Here is a 24,931-nt window from a genome sequence, read left to right as displayed (position 1 = left end):
TTTGTGTGGACCAGATTTTAAATGTTGGCCTTTTAATCACTTCTGAGTCACATGGGGTCACCACAGACACAAATGGGCTATGTGGAAATTCCAGCCTGGGACTGAGTCTTTTCCACAAACTGTGCCCCCTGCAGTTTTATCACACTGGCCAGTCTCCAGAGTGTGGCAACCATGCCAAACGGAAGGCCTAACAGCTGCCAACACTGTGCCCAGTGCTCCCCTGCCAGGTCAGAACCCCCCTTACCCTCCTCAGCCCCAGCACTGCAAATATTTCTCATGGGGCAGGCTGCATATAAGTACCACATGAAGACTCACTGACCTCTGGGTGATTCTCTTCTTCCTCAGCTGTGGCCCCTCCCTCCTTTGTGGGCCCAAGGGAAGCTTGTGAGTGGCTTTGCTCTCCTGGGAGATGGAATGGTGCTCTCCAAAGTGATCTTTATTTATTTATTTAGCCAGTGGTCATGGCTCCCTCCTCACCTGCAGACTCCAAGTAGCTTCAAACAAAGTGTGCTGCTATCTCCAGACAGGTGCCTCACTGATCCAGGGAGCAGCTGAGGCTTGGAATGATCATGGTTCCTCTTCCCACTCACCACAGCCTTTCATGCCTTCACAGACTCCATGGGTCCATCTTCTTCTGCTATCTCCAGACAGGTGCCTCACTGATCCAGGGAGCAGCTGAGGCTTGGAATGATCATGGTTCCTCTTCCCACTCACCACAGCCTTTCATGCCTTCACAGACTCCATGGGTCCATCCTCCTCTTCCCTAGAGCTCTGTCAATCTCAGGGTGGCAGTTTTTGCATTGTAAGAGTCATAAGTTGGTCTTTTCTGGAGGGAAGCAATGACAGGAATTATCTATTTCACCATCTTGGTGGTATCAATTTCCTCTCTTTGCCTTTAAAAACAAATGTGGACTAAAAATGAAGGGATGAAATTTAAAGTATTCCATGCAAATGGGAACCAAAAGAGAGCAGTGCAAAAGTAACAAGCTAGACTAAGAAAAAAATAGAAGACTCAATAAATAAAATATAAAATGAAAAAGGAGACATTACAACTGATACCACAGAAATATAAAGGGTCATAAGATATACTATGAACAATTATAAACCAGAAAATTGCATAACCTAGAAGAAATGGATAAATTCCTAGACACACACAATCTGCCAAGACTCAGTCATAAAAAATATAAAATCTGAATATTACAGTACTAATTAAGGAGATCGAATCAGTGATAAAATCTCTCATTAAAGAAAAGCCTAGACAATGATGACTACGCAACTTAATTCAACCAAGCATTTAAAAGAGAATACCAATCCTTCAAAAATTCTTTCAAAAAATTAAAAAGGAGGCAATATTTCCAAACTCATTTTATAATGCTAACATTACCCTCCTACCAAAGCCAGATGAAGACACAATACAAATAGAAAATTGCAGATCAATATCCCTTATGAACATAGACGCAAAAATTCTCAAAAAAATATTAGCAAAGCAAATTCAACAGCACATTAAAAGGATCATGCATCATGACTAAGTGGCATTTATCCCTAGGATGTAAGGATGATTCAGCATATGCAAATCAATAAGTGTGCTACATCACACTATCAGAATAAAAATAAAAATTGTGATGATCTTAACAAACAAAGAAGCACTTGACAAAATTCAATATTCTTTCATGATAAAAATTATCAACAAACTACATATAGAAGGAATGCACCTCAACACAATAAAAGCCATATATCACAAGCCCATAGCTAATGTTATACTCAATGGTGAATAGTTGAAATTTTTTTCCCTAAGATCAGGAATAAGACAAGGACGCCCACTCTCCCCACTTCTATTCAATATAGTACTGGAAGTCTTATTCCTGCTATTTTCAACAATGTGGATGAACTTGGAGGATTTTGGAGGACTTTATGCTAAATGAAATAAGGCACCAAAAAGAAAAATACTGCTTGGTATTACTTATAGATGGAATCTTAAAAAAAAAAAAAAAAAAAAAAATCCAAAAACCCAACAAACATAGTAACAGGGAGTAGAATGGTGGTTACCAAGGGCTGGGGGTTAGGGGGAAAGAAGATATACTGGGCAAAGAGTTCAAACCTTCAGCTCTAAGATGAATGAATACCGTAGACTTAATGTACAGCTTAATGACTATAGTTAATAATAAGGTATTGTAGACTTAAAATATGCTAAGAGAGTAGATCTCAAGTTTTCTTAACACAGGCAGAAGTGGTAACTGTGAAGTGATGAATACTTTAAATAGCTTGATTGTGGTAATCATTTTATATGTATGCATACATCAAGCCACCACATTTTATACTCTAAATACATGCAATTTTTATTTGTGAATCATGTCTCAATAAAGCTGGAGGGAAAATGTAGTGTATATATGCAATGGAATATTATTCAGCAAAAACCCAGACACAGAAGGACAAATACTACATGATCTCACTCACATGTGCAATCTAAAATATTCAAACTGAGAATAGAATGGTGGTTTCCACAGGCAGGGCAGAGGGGTGGGGAATGAGGAGATATTGGTCAAAGGTTACAAGGTTTCAGTTATGCAAGCCGAATGAGTTCTGGAGATCTAATTTACAACATGGTGACTACAGTTATCAATACTTTATATTATACTTGAAATTTATTGAGAATAGATCTTAGTACATATCACAGACAGTATCATAAGGATTAAATATACATTACATATAAAGCAACTTATGTACATAACATATTTCAAGTTTACTCTTCTTAGCTACTGGAGAAAATGCCGACTGGAAGGAGAGAGAAGCCTGGATAGGAGTCATTTTAGGACACTAACCTCCTTACCATTTCATATTCTAATTCCCATTTATATGTATTTTTATGCTGGTCGCCATCTTAGAAAGTGTATCTACTGATGACACCCACTTTCTCAAATATAATCCTCTGACTGAAGCAGTAACAGAGTACAGTCCATGTCCTTCCATAGCTACCTTTAGGAGTTTAAGCATGGATACCAAAAGATGTTTGGGAAGCTCCTCTATTCTTTCCCAGTGGTAACTCAACTTTATCTAGGATCCCCCTCAGATGCTCATAAAATTAGTGAAAGTCTAGGACCCAAGGTCTTTCTACAGTGATCTTTCTACTGGGAGAAAGAACACTGGGGGGATTTAAAGATAGAACAACTGGGCCTGACTCACAGCTCTGCCTCTTATATGTTTCCTAACTTCTACTAACCTCAGAGTCAGACCCTCTGAGATAATGCCACCCACGGTAAGGACCAAATTAAATAACGTACACAAAAGCAATAAACAATCTGCAAATATAAGTCATGGTCAATTTAGTGGTGGAATTTCAGAAACATCAGTGTCATACATCTGAACTCTGTGGACCAGAGCCTTAGTGGGACTAATTATTTCCACTGGTCTACCCAGGTTCTTAGGTCAAATTTAATCTCTCTAGGATAATGCCAAAGAGTATATACTAGTTATAATAGGATGTGTCGAGCTGATAAAAACAAGGTTTCTCCCTTTTTTAACTTGAAGAACCCACCTAAATTATAGTTGACCCTTGAGCCACATGGGTTTGAACTATGTGGGTCCACTTACACACGGATTTTTTCAATAAGTAGTGTAAATAAACTTTCCCTTCCTTATGATTTTCTTAACAATATTTTCTTTAATCTAGTTTCTTTATTGGAAGAATAGAGTATGTAATACATATAACCTATAAAATAAGTGTTAATCAACTATTTATGTTATGGGTAAGGCTTCTAGTCAACAGCAGTTAAGTGTCTGGGGAGTCAGGTTATATAAGGATTTTTGGCTGGGAGTAGGGAGGTCAGCACCCCTAAACTGTATTTTAAATAAAACAATTAGCAAAGAATGCAGCTTCTGAAATTCTTTGGGAGAGAGATTTAGTTTTAGTTCCTCATGTGAAAAATTTACAGAGAGCAGAAATCAAACATTCTGGATCTCTTTCTTAATCTCAAGCTCCACCCCATGGAAAGCCCTTGACTTCAATATACCTCATAGCGGCATTATGACACATGTGCATGTTTTCACATCTCTAGTGACTTGCCACCACCTTATTACCTACCAGTCCTATCCTGTTTCTCTAACTGGCCACAATTGAGGAAACAATTTACTGACCAATGAGCTAAAAGATATGAAATAATAACCTGAGCAACTAAAGTCTTGAAAAAAAAATCTGCAGAAGAGTTAATGTAACACAATGAAGAGACTATTTAAGGCATCATCTATTTGATCTTCTATATTTTATACACACTAATATTCATTCTTTCACTTAACAAATATGTACTGAGCACATTTTCTGTATCTGGTACTCTGCTATGAAGATAAAAAGATTAATAAAATCATAATTTTCTAAGTCTTTATGAAAGATTTTCCCTTAAGAATGGGAGCAAGACATGGATGTCCACTCTCACCACTCCTGTTTAACATAGTATTGGAAGTACTATCCAGAGGAATTAGGCAAGAGAAAGAAATAAAGGCCATCCAGACTGGAAAAGATGAAATCAAACTGAACTTATTTGCAGATGAATGATCTTATATAGACAGAAGCCTAAAGACTCTACAAAAAAACTCTTAGAGTTGATAAACAATTTCAGGAAAGTTTCAGGATACAAAATAAACATGCAAATATCAGTAGCATTTTTATACTCCAACAGTGAACTAGCAGAAAAAGAAATGACAAAAGCTAGCCCATTTACAATAGTCACCAAAAAATTAAAATACCTAAGAATAAAGTTAACCAAGGATGTGAAAGATCTCTACAATAAGAACTACAAATCACTGTTGAAAGAAGTTAAAGAGGACACAAAAAGATGGAATGACATTCCATGCTCATGGATTGGAAGAATTAACATCATGAAAATGTCCGTATTACCCAAAGTGATCTACAAATTCATTCTTCACAGAAATAGAAAAAACAATCCTAACATTCATATGGAACAACAAAAGACCCCGAATAGCTAAAGTAATCCTGAGCAAAAAATAAAAATTAAAAATAAAGCTTGAAGCATAACACTACCAGACTTCAAATTGTACTACAAAGCTAATGTAACCAAAACAGCACAGTACTGTCCTAAAAACAGACACATGGGCCAATGGAACAGAATAGAGAACCCAGAAATCAACCCATATACCTACAGCCAGCTGATCTTCAATAAAGGCACCAAAAACGTAGGTTGGGGAAAGACTGCCTCTTCAATAAATGTTGCTGGGAAAAGTGGGCATCCATATTCAGAAGAATGAAACTAGACCTGTACCTCTCACCATATATCAAAATCAACTCAAAACAGATTAAAGAATTAAATATATATCCTGAAACTATAAAACTCCTAAAAGAAAACATAAGGGAAACACTCCAGGAAGTAGGACTGGGCAAAGACTTCATGAATACAACCCCAAAAGCATAGGCAACCAAAGGAAAAATAAACAAATGGGATTATATCAAACTAAAAAGCTTCTGCACAGCAAAAGAAACAATTAACAGAGTGAAAAGACAACCTATAGAGTGGGAGAAAATATTTGCAGACTATGCATCTGACAAAGAATTAACATACAGAATATGCAAGGAACTCAAATAACTTAACAGTAAAAAAACAAGTAACCCAATCAAAAAATGGGCAAAGGAGACTAATGGAGTTTGGATGTGTTGTCCCTTCCAAAACTCATGTGGAAATTTGATCCCCAATGTGGCAGTGTTGGAAACTGATTGAGTCATGGTGGCAGATCCCTCATGAATGGATTAATGCTCTCCCTGGGGGGGGGGGATTAATGAGTGAGGTCTTGCTCTATTAGTTCCCTCGAGAGCTTGTTGCTTTAAAAGACCCTGGCACCTTCTCTCTCTCTCTTGCTTCTCTCTCTTGCTTCCTCTCGCCATGTGATCTGCCTGTACCCACCGGCTGCCTGCTCCTTTCCTCCATGAGTAGAAGCAGCCTGAGGCCCATGCCAGATGCAGCTGTCCCAGAATCATAAGCCAAATAAACCTCTCTTCTTTATAAATCACCCAGTTTCAGGTATTCTGTTATAGCAACACAAAATGGACTAAAACAGAGCTGAACAGGCATTTCTCAAAGGAAGATATATAAATGGCCAACAGACACATGAAAAACATGCTCAATGTCACTCAGCATCTGGGAAGTGCAAACCAAAACCATGTTTAGATTTCATCTCACACTAGTTAGACTGGCTATTATCTAAAGACAGAGAATGCTAGTGAGGATGTGGAGAAAGGGAAACCCTTCTACGCTGTTGGTGGGACAGTGAAATGGTATAGCCATTGTGGAACATGGTATGGAGGTTCCTCAAACAACTACAGATAGAACTACCATCTGACTCAGCAATCCCACTGCTGGACATATACTCAAAGGAATGTAAATCATCATGGCCAAGGGATACCTGTACTCCCATGTTTACTGCAGCTCTATCTACAATAGCCAAGAGTTGAACCCAACCTAAATGTCCATTGTTGGATGACTGGATAAGGAAAATGTGCTATATTTATACAGTGGAATACAACTTTGCCATAAAAAATGAATGAGATACTGCCATTCACAACAACATAGATGCACATAGAGAAAATTATGTTAACCGAAATAAGCCAGGCACAGAAAGAGAAATGCCACATGTCCTCACTTACATGTGGGAGCTAATAAAAAATAAATAAATAGACAAATTTTAAGAAAGAAAGTTACAACAATCACAGTAATACACTGAACTTTTAAAAGAAGAAAACAGAACTGAGATTACCATAGGTGGGAAAGGGGGAGGGGGAGGGAGGAATTGGTAAAGGGCCACAAAAATCGATTGCATTGTATAATGAGGAATGTACTAATTATCCTAATTTGATCATCACATAATACACACAAGTATTGATAGTCAATGCTGTACTCCACAGACATAGACAATCAATTATGTCCCAATAAAAAACAAAAATAGATAAATAAATAAATAAAAATAATAAATAATAAAGAGAGAAAGAATCACAATAATATGTTGAACTTCCAGGAAAAGGGCTTTGGTTACTAGAGGTGGGAAAGACGAAGGTAAAGGGAGTTAGTGAGAAATTGGTTAAAGGACACAAAGCATTATTACATTTTGTAATGATGAATATGCTTATTATCCTGATTTGATCATCACATATTTTACACAAGTATTGATAGTTAACTCTGTACCCCACTAATATCCATAATCAGTTATTTTTCAATAAAAAAATGGAAATATTTGAAAAAAGATTAATAAAATCCAATTCCTGACATAAAGTCATTCATTTCAGAGTAATATCTTTAAATAACCTCCTCAAATTATCTTAAATTGGACTATCGCTTATGTAAACTCCTATACTTATGCAGTTAAACAGATCTTAGAAATCACTTGATTTTACTTCACTCATTTAACCATTGGTAAAACAAATGAGGCACAGAGAGGAAATTGAATTATTTGAGTTTTACTGTTAGTGGTAAGGCTGAGACTAAATTCCAATTGAAATAATATCAATACACTCTTTAAACTATGATAAACTATTTCCTAAATTACTTTGTAGAATTATTAAGACAGATGTTGTAAAGTGGGTGAAAACTATAATATAATCATCCTTAAATATAATTTGAATCAATGAAAACTTCCTTTGCCTCCTTCACTGGTCATTAAGGTGTCATTCCAGATGGAAAACTTACTCTGACCATCTTCCTGAATGTGGTACCACAACGAGAATTTGAAGAACTTGTGATTTCAGATCAATAAACCTGTCTGAGATATAAATGAAAACCCGGATATTCACACTCAAAGACTGAGATTTGCATGATGCTTCCCTTCCTTCACATGTGTCACATTTCCTCTCCTACAGCCCACGAAAAGGTTCTGAGCGCTCTCTCTCTCTCTCGCTCTCTCTCTCTCTCTCTCTCTCTCTCTGTCTCAAAAAAGGATTTCATGAGTTTACAGCCATGCCATGGATCCTGATCATGGCCTGCAAGAGCTTATTTCTATGTTCCTGGCTACCTGGAGGAAGAAACTCTCAGCGATTTTCACACATCATCAGGACCCCGAGAGAATTGCTGGGCTAGTGACTGGGTAGCAGCTGGAGAGTACTGTTAGGCAGAGAAAGTTCAAGTGTAATCTCCACAAAACAACTCCTTGTAAAACCATATTAAAGGCTACTTGGCAAGTAACTAGTTAACAGTCAGGCCATTTCCAGAGTTTTGCACAGTTAACTCAAAGTTGGAGCAAAGGAAGGAAAAGGGTGATGCTTAGTTTCACTAGACTGGCCCACTAACCCAGCAACAATACAGTCTATTTGCTTATAAGAGTATTAAAATACTTCATTTCATTCTAAAATTTGCGGCAGCTCAAGTAGGCAAGCAAAATGTTTAATTTAGATATTGCCTCAGCTCTATTATTACATGAATGCGTTTCTAAGGGATTTAGGTCAAGGCAGTTTGACTTGAGTTGAGGATTACACCTCTGAATTTAGTGTAAAATTTATCACTAAATCACATTGAGAACTTTCAGGTCAAGCCTAAAATTCTGAGTGTTTGAATGGCACAACCATTAACAACAGGAAAAATATAGTAACCCAGATAGCATTCACCTTGGGTACAGTGATTTTCAGAGGCAAAAGGTATTACCATGTTGCAGCACAAAAGTGGTTTTTTTTTTTGTTGTTATTAACATTTTATTGCTCTATAACTCTTTAGGTTACAAATAAAAGGGCTGTTTAAACAAGAAAATGCCTAACTGTGGCAGTCCTGTTTTCACTAGGTCTCTCTACCCAAATTCCTTTTGAAATGAAGAATGGTGTCATATGCTTTTCTCTTCCTCTCTTTTTCTTCCTTATCTCATTTCCTTCCTTCCGTGCTCCTTCTTTTTATTTCTTCATTTCCTTTTTTTCTTCCTTCCTGCAAAAAAACATTTATTGAGTATTTACCCTGAGCTATAGCTGAATGCTCTAGATACAAAGACACCGAATAATGGGGCAGCCCAATAAGTAAGAAGAAAAATTGCAATTAATATGGTAAGGCTTATGCTAATTACAGATAAACACAGCATGCTATGAGAATCCATACAAGGATCAGTTAATAAAACTCTACAAGGACAGGGTCAGCGATGACTTCCAAAAAGATGACACTTTTGAGTATTGAGGGTAAAAATTAGATCGGTAATTCCAGCACAGAAAGAAACAAATTCAGAAGCTTAGAGATATAAGGAAACTGTAATTAGTTCAGAGGTTCATACAATGGGACTGGACTGGGACAATAAGTGAGAACTAGGATCAAGACTTGGTCTCAGAATAAGCTTAGTCACTACAGCTATGCTCAAGGTACACAGTGTTACTGTAATAAAGTCAGTAATATGGGAACTCCTAAGTATTATCCTAGATTTTCTAAACCCCATGCATACTCCTTCTCCTACAGGATCTCATTATAATATTTGTACCAGAATCTGAGATAGGATAGAACTTGCAGATGAGAAACTATAGATTTGAAGAAGAGGAGGAGATTTGTAGGTGCAGGATGCATATGTTAATTAGCTCAATCAAGCCATTTCACTATGTAGACATATTTCGAAACATCATGTTGTGCATGACAAATAAAAACAATTTTTATTTCTCAAGTAAATATATAAATAAATAGATAAATAAATAGGCAAATAAATATGACAAGCACAGAAAAAAAAAAGGAAGTCAAAGTATTGTTCACTAAAGAGATAGGAACTAGAACTGCACTATATTTACATTACAGATTTTACCATTTCCTCCATGTAACAGTAGTGCACCAGGCACTTCCAAGTATTTCTTTAGAGAATAATTACAAAAAGCTTCTTGAGAACATAAAGAGCATAAGAACAATAAATCAACAACTGGCATGATAAGTCAAAAATGGGCAACTTAAGTAAACTTATTCATTAGGGAAAAACTAAATAAATCTGAACAAAGGGTAGAGTTTAGTTAATAATAATGCATCGATATCGGTCCATTAGTTGTGACAAATGTACCAGTGTATCTTACTAAAGTAAGATAACAACAGGGGAAATGACGTGAAGTGTACACTGTACTATCTTCGCAACTTTACAGTAAATCTAAACCTATTGAAAAGTTTTTAAAATTATTTAAATTAAAAAATGATTGTATAAGAGCCTTGAAAGTATGTTAACCAGAACATTTAAAAAACAATTAAAATATGATTTTTTTACATAACTTTAGGAATGTATGTAAGTTATTTCATAACTTACCATGAAATTCCTTGTGTCAAGTCTGGTTTCACTATGAATAGAGGAGTTATTAGAGATTTTGCTGTCACATGGCAATGATCTGGAGTCAAGTTCACCTCTCTGTCCTATGATTCTCTAGGATCAAACAACTGTACAATTTTCTTTTAGCCTTGTTTCCCTTTCAATTTACCAGAACAATTAGTAAAAATAGTAACAAAATCAGTCAATATTTATTGAGTTCTGACCAAATTTAGACACTCTTATGAGAGCTTTAAAAGTATTATTTTGCTTAATTTTTCTGAGAACCCTATGAGATAGATACTGTTATTGTCCTCATTATACAGACAAAAGGATAGTGAGAGCTTAAGTCACTTGTCCTGCGGTATGTGGTAGAGCTGGGCCATGATGAGGTCATTGACCACAGAGTCCACATTTCAGAACCCTCTGCTCTACTCCCCTCAGTCATCTGGGCAGGCTAACATATTGCCTTAGAATGCTCTTCATCTCCCACTGTAGATTTTGACAGACTCTATATCTAGATATTTGGATAATTTATTGGAAGCCCCAAATGGCAAGATGTCTACCACATTTCCAGGCACAAAATAGACACACAGTAAATAATTGTTGAATTGATAAATGTTTAATAATTTACTAGTGAATGAATTAATTAATAATGAATTAATTGATATTAGAGGATGAAAAAATCACTAGGAGTTATTTATTAGAGGACCATATTCCAGAAAGTGTTTTCTCTAAATTATGAGTAAATGTAATGGCATGCTGACTTCTAATAAACATTCTAGTTTCTAGGGCTCTTAGAGAGATGAATTTGGCAATGGGAGGGTAGGGTTTTCTAATTTATATTGGCCCATTCACAATGTGTACTTTGGAGCCAGGGTATAAATGTGCATAACCTTAGTTCCCATGATACATTTTGGAAAGATGAAGTCAATAATTCTCCTGTGATTTCATGAATCAAATTTGTCTTTGTCTCTTTTCAGTTATTTCGGTACCTCAAAGGGCCACAAGAACTAGAAAAAAGAGTCACCCCTAATATCTGTGGGACACAGGGCGAGAGTACATATGGAGCCCATGTAACATATGTCTAAAAGCTACAAATTGAGCTATCAATTTTTAAAATATCTTCTCATACCACCATAATTACTGGAAGGCCAATCTTCAGTTTAAAATCCTCAGACTCTTTGAATTTCTGCACCAGAACATGGCAGTGTGGACAGTAGGCCTTTGGCTCTCAGCTCCCCACTTACCTCTTCTACTGGTTCCCCAAACCACCACATTTGTCCATCTCATGTATGAATGTGGACCCTGCAGCCCAGATGTCCAGTGTCTACACACTTTACACACTGTGTCTCAACCACCTCCTCAGCCTAGGGTTCACTTTCTTCTTTGGAGAGATCCAAAGAAGAGTCTCAGGCAGGCTCTGGAAGTGTGCTCATGTATCTGAGCAGGGAACTCTAGAGTGCCAGGCACTCAGATAATATCAATCAAGTACAGGCTGAAAAAACAGAAACTTTGCCAGTTTATTAATAAAAGGAATTTTAATATAAGTAATTGGTTAAGCAAATATAGGAGGATAGAAAATGCAAAGGGAAATACACAAGGTTCTTGCTTTTCTTAATATAATGCTTCTAATACCAGCTATCAACAGGACATTTAAAATGATTTGTCAAGACTTTAAATTTCGCTGTAAAAGAGGAACATCAGAAAAAGGACACCATGTAGCCAGCTGATACTAAAAGAAAGCCTGGAGCTTTGTGTCTTTGCCATGTGCCTGGCTGAACCACAGCACCACATAAATCTTTGTGTCAACACATATACTACACGCTGGCTGACAGATTCCTCCTCTTCAGGATATTCTCTTTAGGATGTTATCCTGCTCTTCGGGATATTCATTGCAGGCAAAGAACATCTTTGGAAATGTTGAGTCGAGTGAAGGGAAAAGGGGAGGATGTGATCTGTACCAGGGATTCCATTCCCATTTTCACCCAACCTATTTGGAAACCTCCCAAGTGGCAGCTCTTTTCTTGATCTGTGAGGGGTTCTTCTGTAGCAATATAAACATACATACATACAGTTTTTTAAACATAAAATCATCAACCATCAGCACAAAAATGAAAACTTACTCTTTGTTCTCATATAACGAAAGTTCTTACATGACTGGAGGTGCTGCAAGTTATCCAGTAAATCCTAGAACATACTAGGTAAAGTTCCAAATAGTTTTTTCCTGAGATATGTTTTTCACTTAACTAATCAGAAAATCCTCTCTGTAGCAATTGATTAGAAAATAAAGTGAGCAAATATAAAAATATTGCTAAAAGTTTGTCATTAACATACTATTTAGTAATTAGGATAAATATCATTCTACAGACATAAAAATTGCAAGAAGGCTTATGTCAGAAATACGTACACTTAAATATAAATGTTTACATGAACTTTTTAGGGATCTCCTATCTCTGGAGCTCCTATAAAAGTATAATAGAAATTAAGCAATTAGTTCATATAATTAGGATAAATGCTCTTCCTGGGTATAAAAAAAATGCATAATAGCTTAATTTTATAAAATTACTAGCTTTCTTGGTTGATTGCACTTTTTCTAAGAGGTAATAACTATAAGCACCTCAAGGACAGGGAGAGTGCTTTAAACCACAGTTCATTTCTTCCTCTTTTGTTTTTAGAGGTTAGAGCTCTTAAACATTATGATCAGTTGAAGAGCTAGCTTATCAACTTGCCCCACTGTAATTACACTCAAAGAAAAACTCAAGGTGCAATGCAATGCCTCTTCCTGAGAAGCATTTACAACAGAATGTTATAGCTTCTATCACCTCAGCACTCTCAGACTTTCTCTCACACATAAACTTTGTTAAGAGCATATGTTCTTTCAAGTGGGTTGTTCAATTGCATTTCTAAAATTTAGCATAACATGGAACAGAGTTCCTAAGTAAACACTAATATAGAGTGTTGTTGGTACTGTTTTCATGCTTTGTTAGTCACAGGACGAAAGGAATTCACACTGCTTCAGAAGAAACTTTGTCGAGAAATCAGAAGAAACTGTCTGACACTAGGAATTGTTAAATCCTGGAGGAGCAGGAGAAAGAAGGAGATATAATATCTTCTTTCATTTGAGTAGAGTTAGAGTGGAACAAATTGAATAAATGAAGACTACTTATAGACATAAAGGTGGAAGAGCTAATCTTTCGAGGTGTCTTCTGACTCTAGCCTTCAATTAATTTCTGTTATCATTTGTGGGCTGGTAAATTCTCCTGCATTTCCTAATTAATACTGAACACCCAAGAAAGCAACCTATGACTTCCGACTATATTCAAGAGTGATGCATTATCATTTTCATGCTGTCTTCTCTTTTATACCAGTCATCAAAATGGTTTTCTCTTATATACCAAAATCAGCAAAATTGAGTTGAGTTCCCCAATAAAGTTTATGTTTTCTACACCATTTTCTGATCATCCTCTAATAAAGCAACAGAATGCCACATGCTTTTTTCTCAGTTTCTTCATAGCTATGTGCATATCAGCATTTCTGAGTGTGTAGATGAGGGGGTTCAACATAGGTGTGATCACTGTGTAAAATACGGAGAATACCTTATCCACAGAGAAGCTGCAGAAAGGTCTCAAATAGATGAATATACACGGCACAAAAATCAGGCTGACCACTGTTAGATGGGAGGCACAGGTAGAGAGTGCCTTGCTCTGGCCTTGGCGAAAACGAGTTCTCAGGGTGGTCAGGATGATAACATAAGAGAATAGCAAGACCAAAAAGCAGATGAGAGACAGCAGACCGCTGTTGGAGACCATCAGCACCTCTACCACATAGGTGTCCATGCAGGCCAACTTGATAACCTGTGGGACATCACAGTAGAAGTTGTCTAGTTCGTTGGGGCCACAGAAAGGTAGCTGGAGGACCAGAACGACCTGTGTGATAGAGTGGATGACACCCCCACTCCAACAGGCGAAAACCAACTGAAGGCATAGCTGGCAGTTCATGACTGTCAGGTAGTGCAAAGGGTTGCATATGGCAACATACCTATCATAGGCCATGACTGTCAGCAGAAACATCTCACTAGCTCCTAGGAAGTGGAGGAAGTAGATCTGAGCCAGGCATCCTGAAAAGGATATGGTTTTGCCCTGCAGTAGAAAATCCCATAACATTTTAGGCATGGTAACACAGCTCAGGCACAGGTCAATGATGGAGAGATGGCCCAAAAAATAGTACATAGGAGACTGGAGCAGGTGAACATCAGCTCGCACTGTTACCACTATCAAGAGGTTTCCCAGGATAATAGCCATGTAAAACAACAAAAATATTAAGAAGAGAAATAGCTGCAGCTCCCAGGAGGATGACAGGCCCAGAAGAACAAATTCTGTCACCTTTGAATCATTTTTTGTTTTCATCAAGCTGAGAATACCAAGTGACCTAGACAAAGAATTAAATTGGAACAAGAGAGATTTAAGACAAAAGGCAATGTATTTATTGTCACATTATGAATCCAGTGTTTATGGAATCATATTTCAGGATGAAAATAATTGAAGCAAGTTCATGAGGTAGTAAATGTACACTCCTATGACAATAGAACAAGGATTATTTTGGATTTCTTCCAACCCTTTATTGCTGTAATGCTTTTAGATTGCATTCACAACAAACTGAGAAGGGGGACAATGACCTGGACATGAGGTGATGAGAGCATGCTAATCATTCCATTATCTTAATAGACAGAATAATATCCTTTAAGGACAAGGGAAGGAAGTATGTAGATCCAGTGTCTAGTGCTATCACTTACCAATGGAGTAATCTCAGGCAAAGTATTAAGCCTCGCTGAGTTTTATTCTTTGTTTATTCAATGTAATATAGTGATAATAATATCTTCCAAGGTTGCTTTGAGAATCAAATATAATGTGTCTATGAACACCACAAGTAAAAATGGCTAAGTCCTTCAAGATGAAGAAATATTTCTTGTTCATCTTTGTTCCCACACCACAATGCTTACTGCATAGCAGAAACTCAATAATGTATCCAATTGAATGAAGAATACCTTGTAAACAATGAATTGATATACTGTGCAAGGGTTAGTTGTTATTGCAAATGTTTATGTTAGGAAACAGATCACTTAGGAACAATTGAAAAGAAATTCATGTTCTTTGTCTTTATTAACTATCCCAGGTCACAGAGGTTGAGAAATTTGTGAAGATTGGATAAGAAAAAATAAAATCTTAACCTTTAAAGTTTAGGGAAGCATCAGACTCGGGATGGGGACCGTGGCTAGGAGATGCTAATCACCAAGAGAAGAGGCCAAGGATAATGACCCCTATCACGGGGCATGTACAAAAGTCCACCGTGACACATTTTGTAGTAAAGAATATAAAGAGAAATCAGGATTACACTGCTTCTGGACTTTTTAACAATCATAGGTACACATAAGAAAATAAAGGATATTCTAAGATATCGTTTTATCTATTTTCCCCTGCTCTACCCTCACATTCACTCCCAACATTGGGTGGGAGTGCAATTGGATTACAAATAAAACACTAGGGAACACTGATACATTTCATCCACCGAAGTGGTTAGGAATTAGTAGACGTCTATCTGTCTCTACTAGAGTATTTTCTGTCTAGAACCAGCTCCAAGCAAAATATAAAGTGAGATAAGGTTTGTATTTTTCTGTTTCCAGTTACCTACTCCACATTGCGCTTGGTTCTCTCAAGTCATTCAGAGAAAGTTATCTGATAAAATAATTTATATTATATTTCAGAGATTTCCACAGAAAATACAAAAAAGTTCCTGAATTTAGAAAAAATCCTTATTGACAGGAAATCTTTCTCTAGGACATTATTTAAGCAACTTTTGGATGTTTCTGTCACACCATGTTTGCCACCATCTTATTCACCTGCCTATGGAGCCAGGTGCACAGGTGCATCAATTCTATAGTTTCATAATTAATGGAAGGAACCACCTCACTTTACAGATTCAATTGGAAGACAAAACGAAGCAGAAAATACAGGATAGGAACCCATTTGATCATTGGATTGGCATCAAATGAGCTCTGCTCTACTGGAAATTCTCCAATCTTCTTTGAACATACCAAGGGTTGCAAATTTCCACGAGAAAATAGCATTCTCACGTTCTCCACAGTTACCTAAAATGTCTAATTAACAGGGGTCAAGTTCTCACTAAATTTCTGGATCTCATTTCAAACATCATCCTGGGAAAACTGGAAAGAATCTGAGAAAAAACAACCAAAGTTTTTATAAAAAGTTTGAAAAGAGGTTTCTAGAAACCAGAAAAAAAAGAAAAGGAAAGAATAATCCAAAGCACTGCTGTAATTTAGTCTTAGAATATGGCTGAGGAACAATGTGATTACTCCATACTGTGAAGAAACAGTATATGAAGGGTATATTTTATACTTATTATTTCCACAGAATGGGTGTAGAGAAAAATAAGCTTGCATGGGTATTAAAGCAGACAAGGTTAAAATTAAACTAACCAGAAGGATAGATTAAATAAGAGAACAGTATGTAAAATATATTATAACCCCAATTACTACATGTCATTTTTAAGCCCTAGTTTATGACCTACTTCTCTAAAGTTATATTAGGGAATTTCAGAATTATGAATATTTTGGACAATTATTAGATGATTTTTTACAGAACCCCCAACATAGGCATCCCTGTATCTTAGTTATTTGAGCTTTAATCAAGGTAGGAACTGGATTGTGTTTATTCTTGGATTTTTTTACTGACAACAAATTTGCTGCCTTTAGATAATATAAGAACATAATGTCAACTGAATAGAACGTTCACTTGCAGCATTAATAAAATGCCATGTTTGGTAGAGGTATCTTCCACTTACATATCTCAAGTGTCTGATCACAGTAAGAAACTTGGCCTCTAACTATTCTGTGAAGAATGAAAAGAGCACTATACACATCAGCATGAAGGAACGCCCACCCCCAAAACCCACCTCCTACCACAACACAATTTCCCTTGCCAAACTCCCGCAGGGGCCTAGGAAGTATTATTCAAAACATCAGCTCCATTATCCCATTCCTAGCAGTAGGACCAGGCCCTGTCAAGCAGTTTATGTCCATATCTTAAGAACAATTTAAGAATTTGCCAGTCAATAAAAATATTTTTAAGTTCACAAAATAAGCCAAAGAAATTGAGAATGCCCAAAGAGAAATGAAAGACTTTATGAAAGGGCCTTGCAGCATGGAAGGAAGAGAACAAAAATAAAGCTAAACAACTTAGTATACCATATTTCGCTACTTTGTCTGTTTATTTTTGTCTGTGTTAAACTAAAAGCATCATTAGAGGAAGAAACTTTACCACACCAGCAATAGAAAATGATTTCCTAGTTGGAGTTTAAATGCCATGTGAACTTTTGGTGGTGTCTGATATACTTTCTAGTTTCTCCTGAAATACCAAGTGGACACCTTTAACTGGAGATGGTACCTGCAATGGTATTTCCTGCTGAAAAGCACATAACCTTTCTGCTCTAAGCATTTTCAGCATTGTTCAAAATATTGTGTTTTAAATTGCATTTGGGGGAAGTAAAGAAGATTTAGCAAAAAGCAACTGAAATAGCTAAAGAAATGAAAAATGGGATCTAGGAAACACTATAGTCTTAAGACAATATTAGGTAGTCTTACTTGATATTACGGAAATTTCATTGTTCTGTTAAGTGTATAAGCCTAGCACAACAAAACTCAAAAGATTTTTTAAATTTAAAACTGAAGAATGCTAGTGTTTATAAAGAAAAAGAGTAAGAACCACAGTAAGCATAAAATTGTCATCAGAGGCAGAAAAAGGAGCAGGAAGGTGAGTGGAGCTTCAAATAAGCATATCTGAGAAACTTACATCATTGCTTGTCAGAAACTGTGTGGTTTCAAGAAAGGAATATGCTGTCCTGTTATTCGTCCTACCAGCCCGCTCTTCACAGTTTCAGGCCAGCCATATGAGCAATCCTCAGATGACCATCACAGTTGCCCAGTCTGTACCTTACTGCTTCCTTATAAGGCAAACCCTAGTTGAGGGCTGGCTGTATAGTTTAGAAAGATCTCCAGTCCCTGGGGCTCTGGCTGTATCTGAGATTTTTATGGTCCCTATACCACTGCTCAGCCTAATGAGCCCTGGGATTCCCTAGGCTGCTGTTTGAGTTGTCTGAATCTCAGTTCTTGCTGGAGAGCTGACTGTAGGCCCTGCAGGTTCTGAAACAGTCTGATGATTACATAACACAACTCATCCCTTTTACTTACTTAGGATTGATTAATTAAGCACTACATATGCCACCCACTTTTTATGCCTCAGTCTGTACCCGACTAAAACAATTCTCAGTGGTTTCTAGCTCAACCATGCTCCCTAGAATTGCAGAAACTGAAGAATAAATACCTAGCTATCCCTTGAACTTGTGGAGGAGGAAATACTTCCTTCAGGGTGTTATAGAAGCTTGATATAACACCTGAGTCTCTTGGTGACATCTCAAGCAGCTTATCCACTGGCACCTATTCATGGATCTTATACAGAAGACACAGCTGTTGTCATTACTAATTGAATATATATTTTTAAATTATTGCTGTCAAAGTACAACTTTTCTAATATCATAAAACATAAAACATAATTCTCAAAATAGGTAATGAACACTTGTCAAAAATTGTATTTTACTCATTAATGAGGGACACCAAGATAAAGCAGTTAAAAAAGAATATGAAAAATGTGCTTTTCTATAATCAGAGCACAAAAAAGAACACTGAAACAAAATTTCTAAGTTAGATGTAATCCAGTTAATATCTTAAAGAGCAATACAATCTTAAGCTTTGGTATTATCATTTCTATCGCATTAAAAAGAAAATCAACACAACATAGCAGTTTTCTATAACATATAGTTATATGTAATTGCAATGTCTGAGATCCCATAAATAGTAAATAGTAAGTTAAACAAGATTACATCCCTCTAGAGGGTCAAATGACCCTTATGTGGGCTTTTAAAACAATTTTTTAACAAGACATCAAAAGGTCACATGATCACTGCTTTGCCTTATTTACAATTTTTTATAATTTTTCTGAAACTGTTAAGAAATTATAAGTAGCCTCCAAAGATATTCTAAATCACAAAAACTTTTTATCTCATTGCATTTTTATTTTATTTGCTTAATTTATTTATATATGCAACAAGAGATACTCACTAATACATGCAAATCTCCTTATTATTTGAGGATATTCGAAAAAGTTTGTGGAAAAATAGAATTGAAAGATAATATGAATTTTTTGTAGCACACTTGAATAGTCAGCAAATCATGTTCATTTCAACTACTAAGGCCAGAGAAATAACTTCTGTCTGAAAATCGTGGCTAGGATTGCATTTTCAATAACTCTTATAATTCCAGAGATTCTATTTTTATTGCTCTTATTTGCTTGTCTATTCAGAGCCTAGGAAACTAAAATCAAGAAATTCATATACATTGGATTTTGCTGCAGTAACTCTAAATATGAATAAATTCCTCTTTCCTCAATATCTCTCAAATTTTCGACAATCTTTGGCCTGCCAGGAAGTAACTTTCCTTACTACATGTAAAGCTGGAGACCTGTTGACCATGGACTGGTACCAAACCAATTGAGGGGGGGAAGGCTTTGTAGGCATTGTTTTTCACATATGCATTACAATCACTGTGCTGATATGATGGGCTTGCCATTTATCTGATTAAATAAAATTTATTGTCAAATGCAGCACTCCCTGGGTGGTCTTGGTTGCATAAACAATTTGTCCAATTACATCCTGTAAAAAAGGAGACCACGTTTTTTTAAATTTTAATTTATCAATATACAATGTAGTTGATTTTCAAGTCCCTTTATCAATTCCTCTTCCCCCCTTCTCCTCCCACTCCCTGCCGTCAACATACCTGTTCACTTGTCTTAACAAGTTCAAGGAATTGTGATTGTTGTGTCTTCTTCCCTCCCCCACTGCTGTTGGTTTGTATATTTATTTATTTATTTTTAGCTCCCACAAATAAGTGAGAACATGTGGTATTTTTCTATGACTGACTTATTTCACTTAATAAAATTTTTTCTAAGTCCCTCCATGTTGCTGCAAATGGTAGTATTTCATTCTATAAAAAAAGCAGAGTAGTATTCCATTGTGTAGATATATCACATTTTCCTTATCCACTCATCTGATGATGCACATTTGGGCTAGTTCCAACTCTTGGCTATTGTAAATAGTGCTGCAATGAACATTGGAGAGCAGATATAACTTTGATTTGATGATTTCCATTCCTCTGGGTATATTCCCAGCAGTGGGATTGCTGGGTCATATGGTATATTTATCTGTAATAGTTTGAGGAACCTCCATACTATTTTCCATAGAGGCTGCACCATTTTGCAGCCCTACGACCAGTGTATGAGAGTTCCTTTTTCTCTGCCACCTTGTCAGCATTTATCACTCTCAGTCTTTTGGATATTAGCCACCCTAACTGGAGCGAGATGATATCTCAAAATGGTTTTGATTTGCATTTCCCAAATGCTGAGTGATGTTGAGCATTTTTTGATGTGCCTGTTGGCCATTCATATATCTTCCTTTGAGAAATGCTTATTCAGCTCCTTTGCCCATTTTTTAATTGGGTTACATTTTTTTTGTTTAGCTGTAAAGTTGTTTAAGTTCCTTGTATATTCTGGATATTAATCCTTTGCCCGATGTATATTTTGCAGATATTTTCTCTCACTCTGTTGGTTGTCTTTCACTCTGAAGTTTTTATGTTTGTTTGTTTTTTTGTTTTGGGTGGGGGGGTTGCTGTACAGAAGCTTTTTAGTTTGATATAATCCCATTTGTTTTTTTTTTTCCTTTGGTTGCCTGTGCTTTTGGGGTTGTATTCATGAAGTCTGTACCCAATCCTACTTCCTGGAGTGGTTCCCCTATGTTTTCTTTAAGGAGTTCTATAGCTTCAGGATGTATATTTAATTCTTTAATCCATTTTGAGTTGATTTTGGTATATGGTGAAAGGTATGGATCTAATTTCATTCTCCTGCATATGAATATCCAGTTTTGCCAGCACTCTTTGCTGAAGAGACAGTCTCTTCCCAGTGTATAGACTTGGTGCCTTTGTCAAAGATCAGATGGCTGTAGGTGTATGGGTTGATTTCTGGATTCTCTATCCTATTCAATTGATCCATTTGTCTGTTTTTATGCCAATATCATGCTGTTTTGGTTATTATAGCTTTGTAGTATAGTTTAAAGTCAGGTAGTGTTATGCCTCCAGCTTCATTATTATTTTATTTTATTTTTCTGCTCAGTATTGCTTTGGTGATTCATGGTCTTTTGTTATTCCATATAAAGGTCTGGATAGTTTTTTCCATTTCTGATAAAAGTATCATTGGAATTTTGAGGGGGATTGCATTGACTCTGTAGATCACTTTGGTAGTATGGACATTTTCACAATGTTAATTCTTCTGATCCAAGAATATCTTTCCATCTTCTTGTGTCCTCTTTAATTTCTCTCAGCAGTAGTTTGTAATTCTCATTGTAGAGATTTTACTCATCCTTGATTAACTTTATTTGTAAGTATTTTATTTTTTGGTAGCTATTATAAATGGGCTAGCTTTCTTGATTTCTTTTTCTGCATGTTCACTGTTGGAGTATTGTAGTGCTACTGATTTTTGTGTGTTGGTTTTGTATCCTGCAACCTTGCTGAAATCATTGATCAAATCTAAGAGTTTTTTCTTAGAGACTTTAGGCTGTTTGATATACAGGATCATATCATCAGCAAACAGGGACAGTTTGACTTCATCCTTTCCAACCCACATGCCCTTTATTTCCTTCTCTTCTCTGATTGCTCTGGCTCATACTTCCAACACCATGTTGAATAAGAGTGGTGAGAGTGGGCATCCTTGTCTAGTTACTGTTCTTAAGGGAAAAGCTGAAAGCTTTTCCACATTCAGGATGATATTGGCAGTGGGCTTATCATATATGGCTTTAATTGTGTTGAGATACTTTCTGCCTATACCTAACCTGTAGAGAGACTTTATCATGAATGAATGTTGAATTTTGTCAAATGCTTTTTGGTTTTTTTTTTTTAACATACACAATGTAAATAAACTTAAAAGTATTTGCTCCTGAATTCTGAAGTGTTGGTAAAAAAAAAAAAAAAAAACAACATTTGAAGAGAATTTCATCTCAGTTTCTGCAGATATAACCTACTAAATTGGGAGTTAGAGTTAGAGGATGAAGGAGGGAAAAAAAGGTTTGTTTTTTAAAAAAACTAGAAGATTAAAACCAACTGTAATAAAAATGTATGCTCATCAAAAAAATAGAATATTAAAAATAGTACCAACAGTGTTTTTAAGCAAATAAACATAATTATATTTCTTTTTCAGTTCCCCTGAATCTTGGGTCAGCAGTCTACTTTAAAAAATTCTCTGTTTCTAGAAATCCTGACTCAGGTCTCTGGTATAGTTTGTCTGTTGTTTATTCACTGTAACCATGTCAGCTTGAAGCAGGGAACCCTGAGCATATTCTGATTGTTAAACCTGCCCCCTTCCGCTGGGGAAACTGTTTTAGAAATTTTATACTTGGCTGTCTTAATCACAAACTTTGACTTCTGTAACCTAGCTTGCTTCCTGCACCCATGTGTTAATGAAAGGTAACAGTGGTTTTGCGCCGTCCTAAGGGCCGAATGCAACTTTGGCTCCAGAACTGACCAAAGGGCTATGTCTTATAGCCAACCAATCTGAATTAACAGACTTGCATCCCTTATTTGCATAAGAGGACCTAATGAGAACTTGGGTGGGAAGTTTTGGCTATATAAGGCTGCTCCTTTCCTTCATTCGGAGAGACACTAGCCTGATGCTTGTGCTCTCCTTGCTTGCAAGCAATAAAGTGCTATAACACCAAGAAGAGCTGTAAACTAATAAAGAGCTGTAATACCAACGTTGGTCTTGGATTTCTCTGTGCGAGCACCTCCCAACAAGCTTATGCTGGAAAACCATGTGTCTATTCCTTGTGATACCAATATGTAACAATCTTGTTATGGAGCTTTCCACTGAGGTTCTGACAGTATCATTCTTTGGTGAAGACTCAGTGTCTGGCCTGTAGCATATACTATAGGCCTTCAGGAAAAAAATCGAAGAAAGCAGAAATAGGGTGTTGGTGACAAGAGTGAATGGCACTCAGGAAGATTCTGGGAAGATGGCAGATTAGGAAGCACCAGGTGTCTCTCTCCTCACCTCAACAACAATTTCACCAGCAGAATCTATCTGATGTAACTATTTTGTAAGTCTGAAGGCTATTGAAGGCTTGAACTGTAAATTGTGGTTAATTTCAGTCAATTTTAGCTCTTAGCATAGTAGCAGCTTCCATTTCCCTACCCTCAGCCCTGTGGCAGGCATCTGTGTACCTGTTCCCAGAGTAGCAACCACATAGTTTGCAGGAGCTGGCATAGGCACAAAGAACCCTGACCTCTACATATTGGAGACCTGTGCTCTGATTGCTGATTGCTTCTTCAGATCTCAGAGGTGCAAAGAGAAGGGTAGCCATTGTTGTTGCACATCTCTTCATTGTTGTTGCACCTGTCTTCACTGTTGCAGGTCCCTCCCCCTCTAGCAGAAGGAACTTCCAGGCACTTAAAATGTCAGATCCCTTTCTCCCTACCATCCCTTCATTTTTCTATCTTTTCTCTTTGGGAGCCAAATGTTAAAGACTAGGACATTCAGAAGCAACCGTATATATGGGAAAAATTAGAAAGTGGTGCATACTCAGGGAAAGGCACAGGTTCAGAAAAGGCTTTCAGTTTGTACCTCAGGCTGATCCTTGGCACAGAGACAGCCTATGACAATTTTTTAAAGATACCAATAACAAAAACAGCAAACCCTGAAAAAGAGAGAGAATCTTATTTTCAACGTTGTTCCATTACTAGATCCAAATATCCAGTTTTTACAACAAAAAAACATAAGACACACTAAGAAACAGTACAGTACAGTTCTTCAGGTAGCCTTGGAACAAATCAGTTCTCCCCCTTTCCTCCTTGTAGTTATCAAAAATAACTATAGAATGCTCTGGGGGTTCAATATCCTGAGATAGGGAGGAAAAGCCTGAAATAGCCCAGGCCTTCTTCCTGTCCATCGTTGGGAATATAACACCTTAAGTTAGGGAAGAACTGTCAGGGACACCCCAAGCTTTTTTCCTTTTTCTCCTGGAAGGAGGATGTCCTTCAAACCTTTACCACAGTGATTCACATTGCTCTTTAGTTATGTAACATAGATGGACTGCCTTTCAGGGACCCTTGCTTCTTGTACAAGTGGGACATGCACAATTGAGATTCCATCCACCTCAGGCAGCTTTCTGAGCCTTGGAGGACCAGCTCAGAATAGATCTTAGGTTTCTTTTGTCCTATGCTGCCTATCTGTAAGTAATAAATTGACTTCTTGTAACGTGTCATGTATAATTGTGTTCTGTCTCTTCAGACTCAGACAAGTTGGGAACCAGGTGAACTTGCATCACAGAAAGTATGACTCATTCATAGAAAAAATAAGTCAAAAGAACCTGTCCCTGTAAAAGACCTGATGGAAGATCAACCAGAAAAAGACTTTAAAACAACTATCTTAAAGATGATCAAAGTAGTTAAGGAAGATGTGAAGAAAGTCAAGAAAATGATGTATGAACAAAATTTTTAAAAAATAAAGAAATAGAAAACTCCAAAAAAGAA

General features: G+C 36.7%; 1 protein-coding gene across 1 annotated transcript; it reads right to left on the bottom strand.

The window, feature by feature from the left end:
• Window positions 1–13,691: 13,691 nt before the first annotated feature.
• Window positions 13,692–14,681, bottom strand: LOC134373982 (olfactory receptor 4Q3-like). The gene has a single exon (XM_063092111.1). The coding sequence runs from the start codon at window positions 14,637–14,639 to the stop codon at window positions 13,692–13,694; it is 948 nt and encodes a 315-aa protein (XP_062948181.1). The 5' UTR covers window positions 14,640–14,681.
• Window positions 14,682–24,931: the final 10,250 nt, after the last annotated feature.

The sequence above is a fragment of the Cynocephalus volans genome, chromosome 3, assembly GCF_027409185.1.
Source record: "Cynocephalus volans isolate mCynVol1 chromosome 3, mCynVol1.pri, whole genome shotgun sequence".
In the NCBI taxonomy this organism is placed as follows: Eukaryota; Metazoa; Chordata; class Mammalia; order Dermoptera; family Cynocephalidae; genus Cynocephalus; species Cynocephalus volans.
This window is presented reverse-complemented; position numbering and strand designations above follow the sequence as displayed.

Bases quoted from the DNA above. Each gene is read 5' to 3' on its own strand.
- LOC134373982 (XM_063092111.1), bottom strand. From the start codon at position 14,639: ATGAAAACAAAAAATGATTCAAAGGTGACAGAATTTGTTCTTCTGGGC.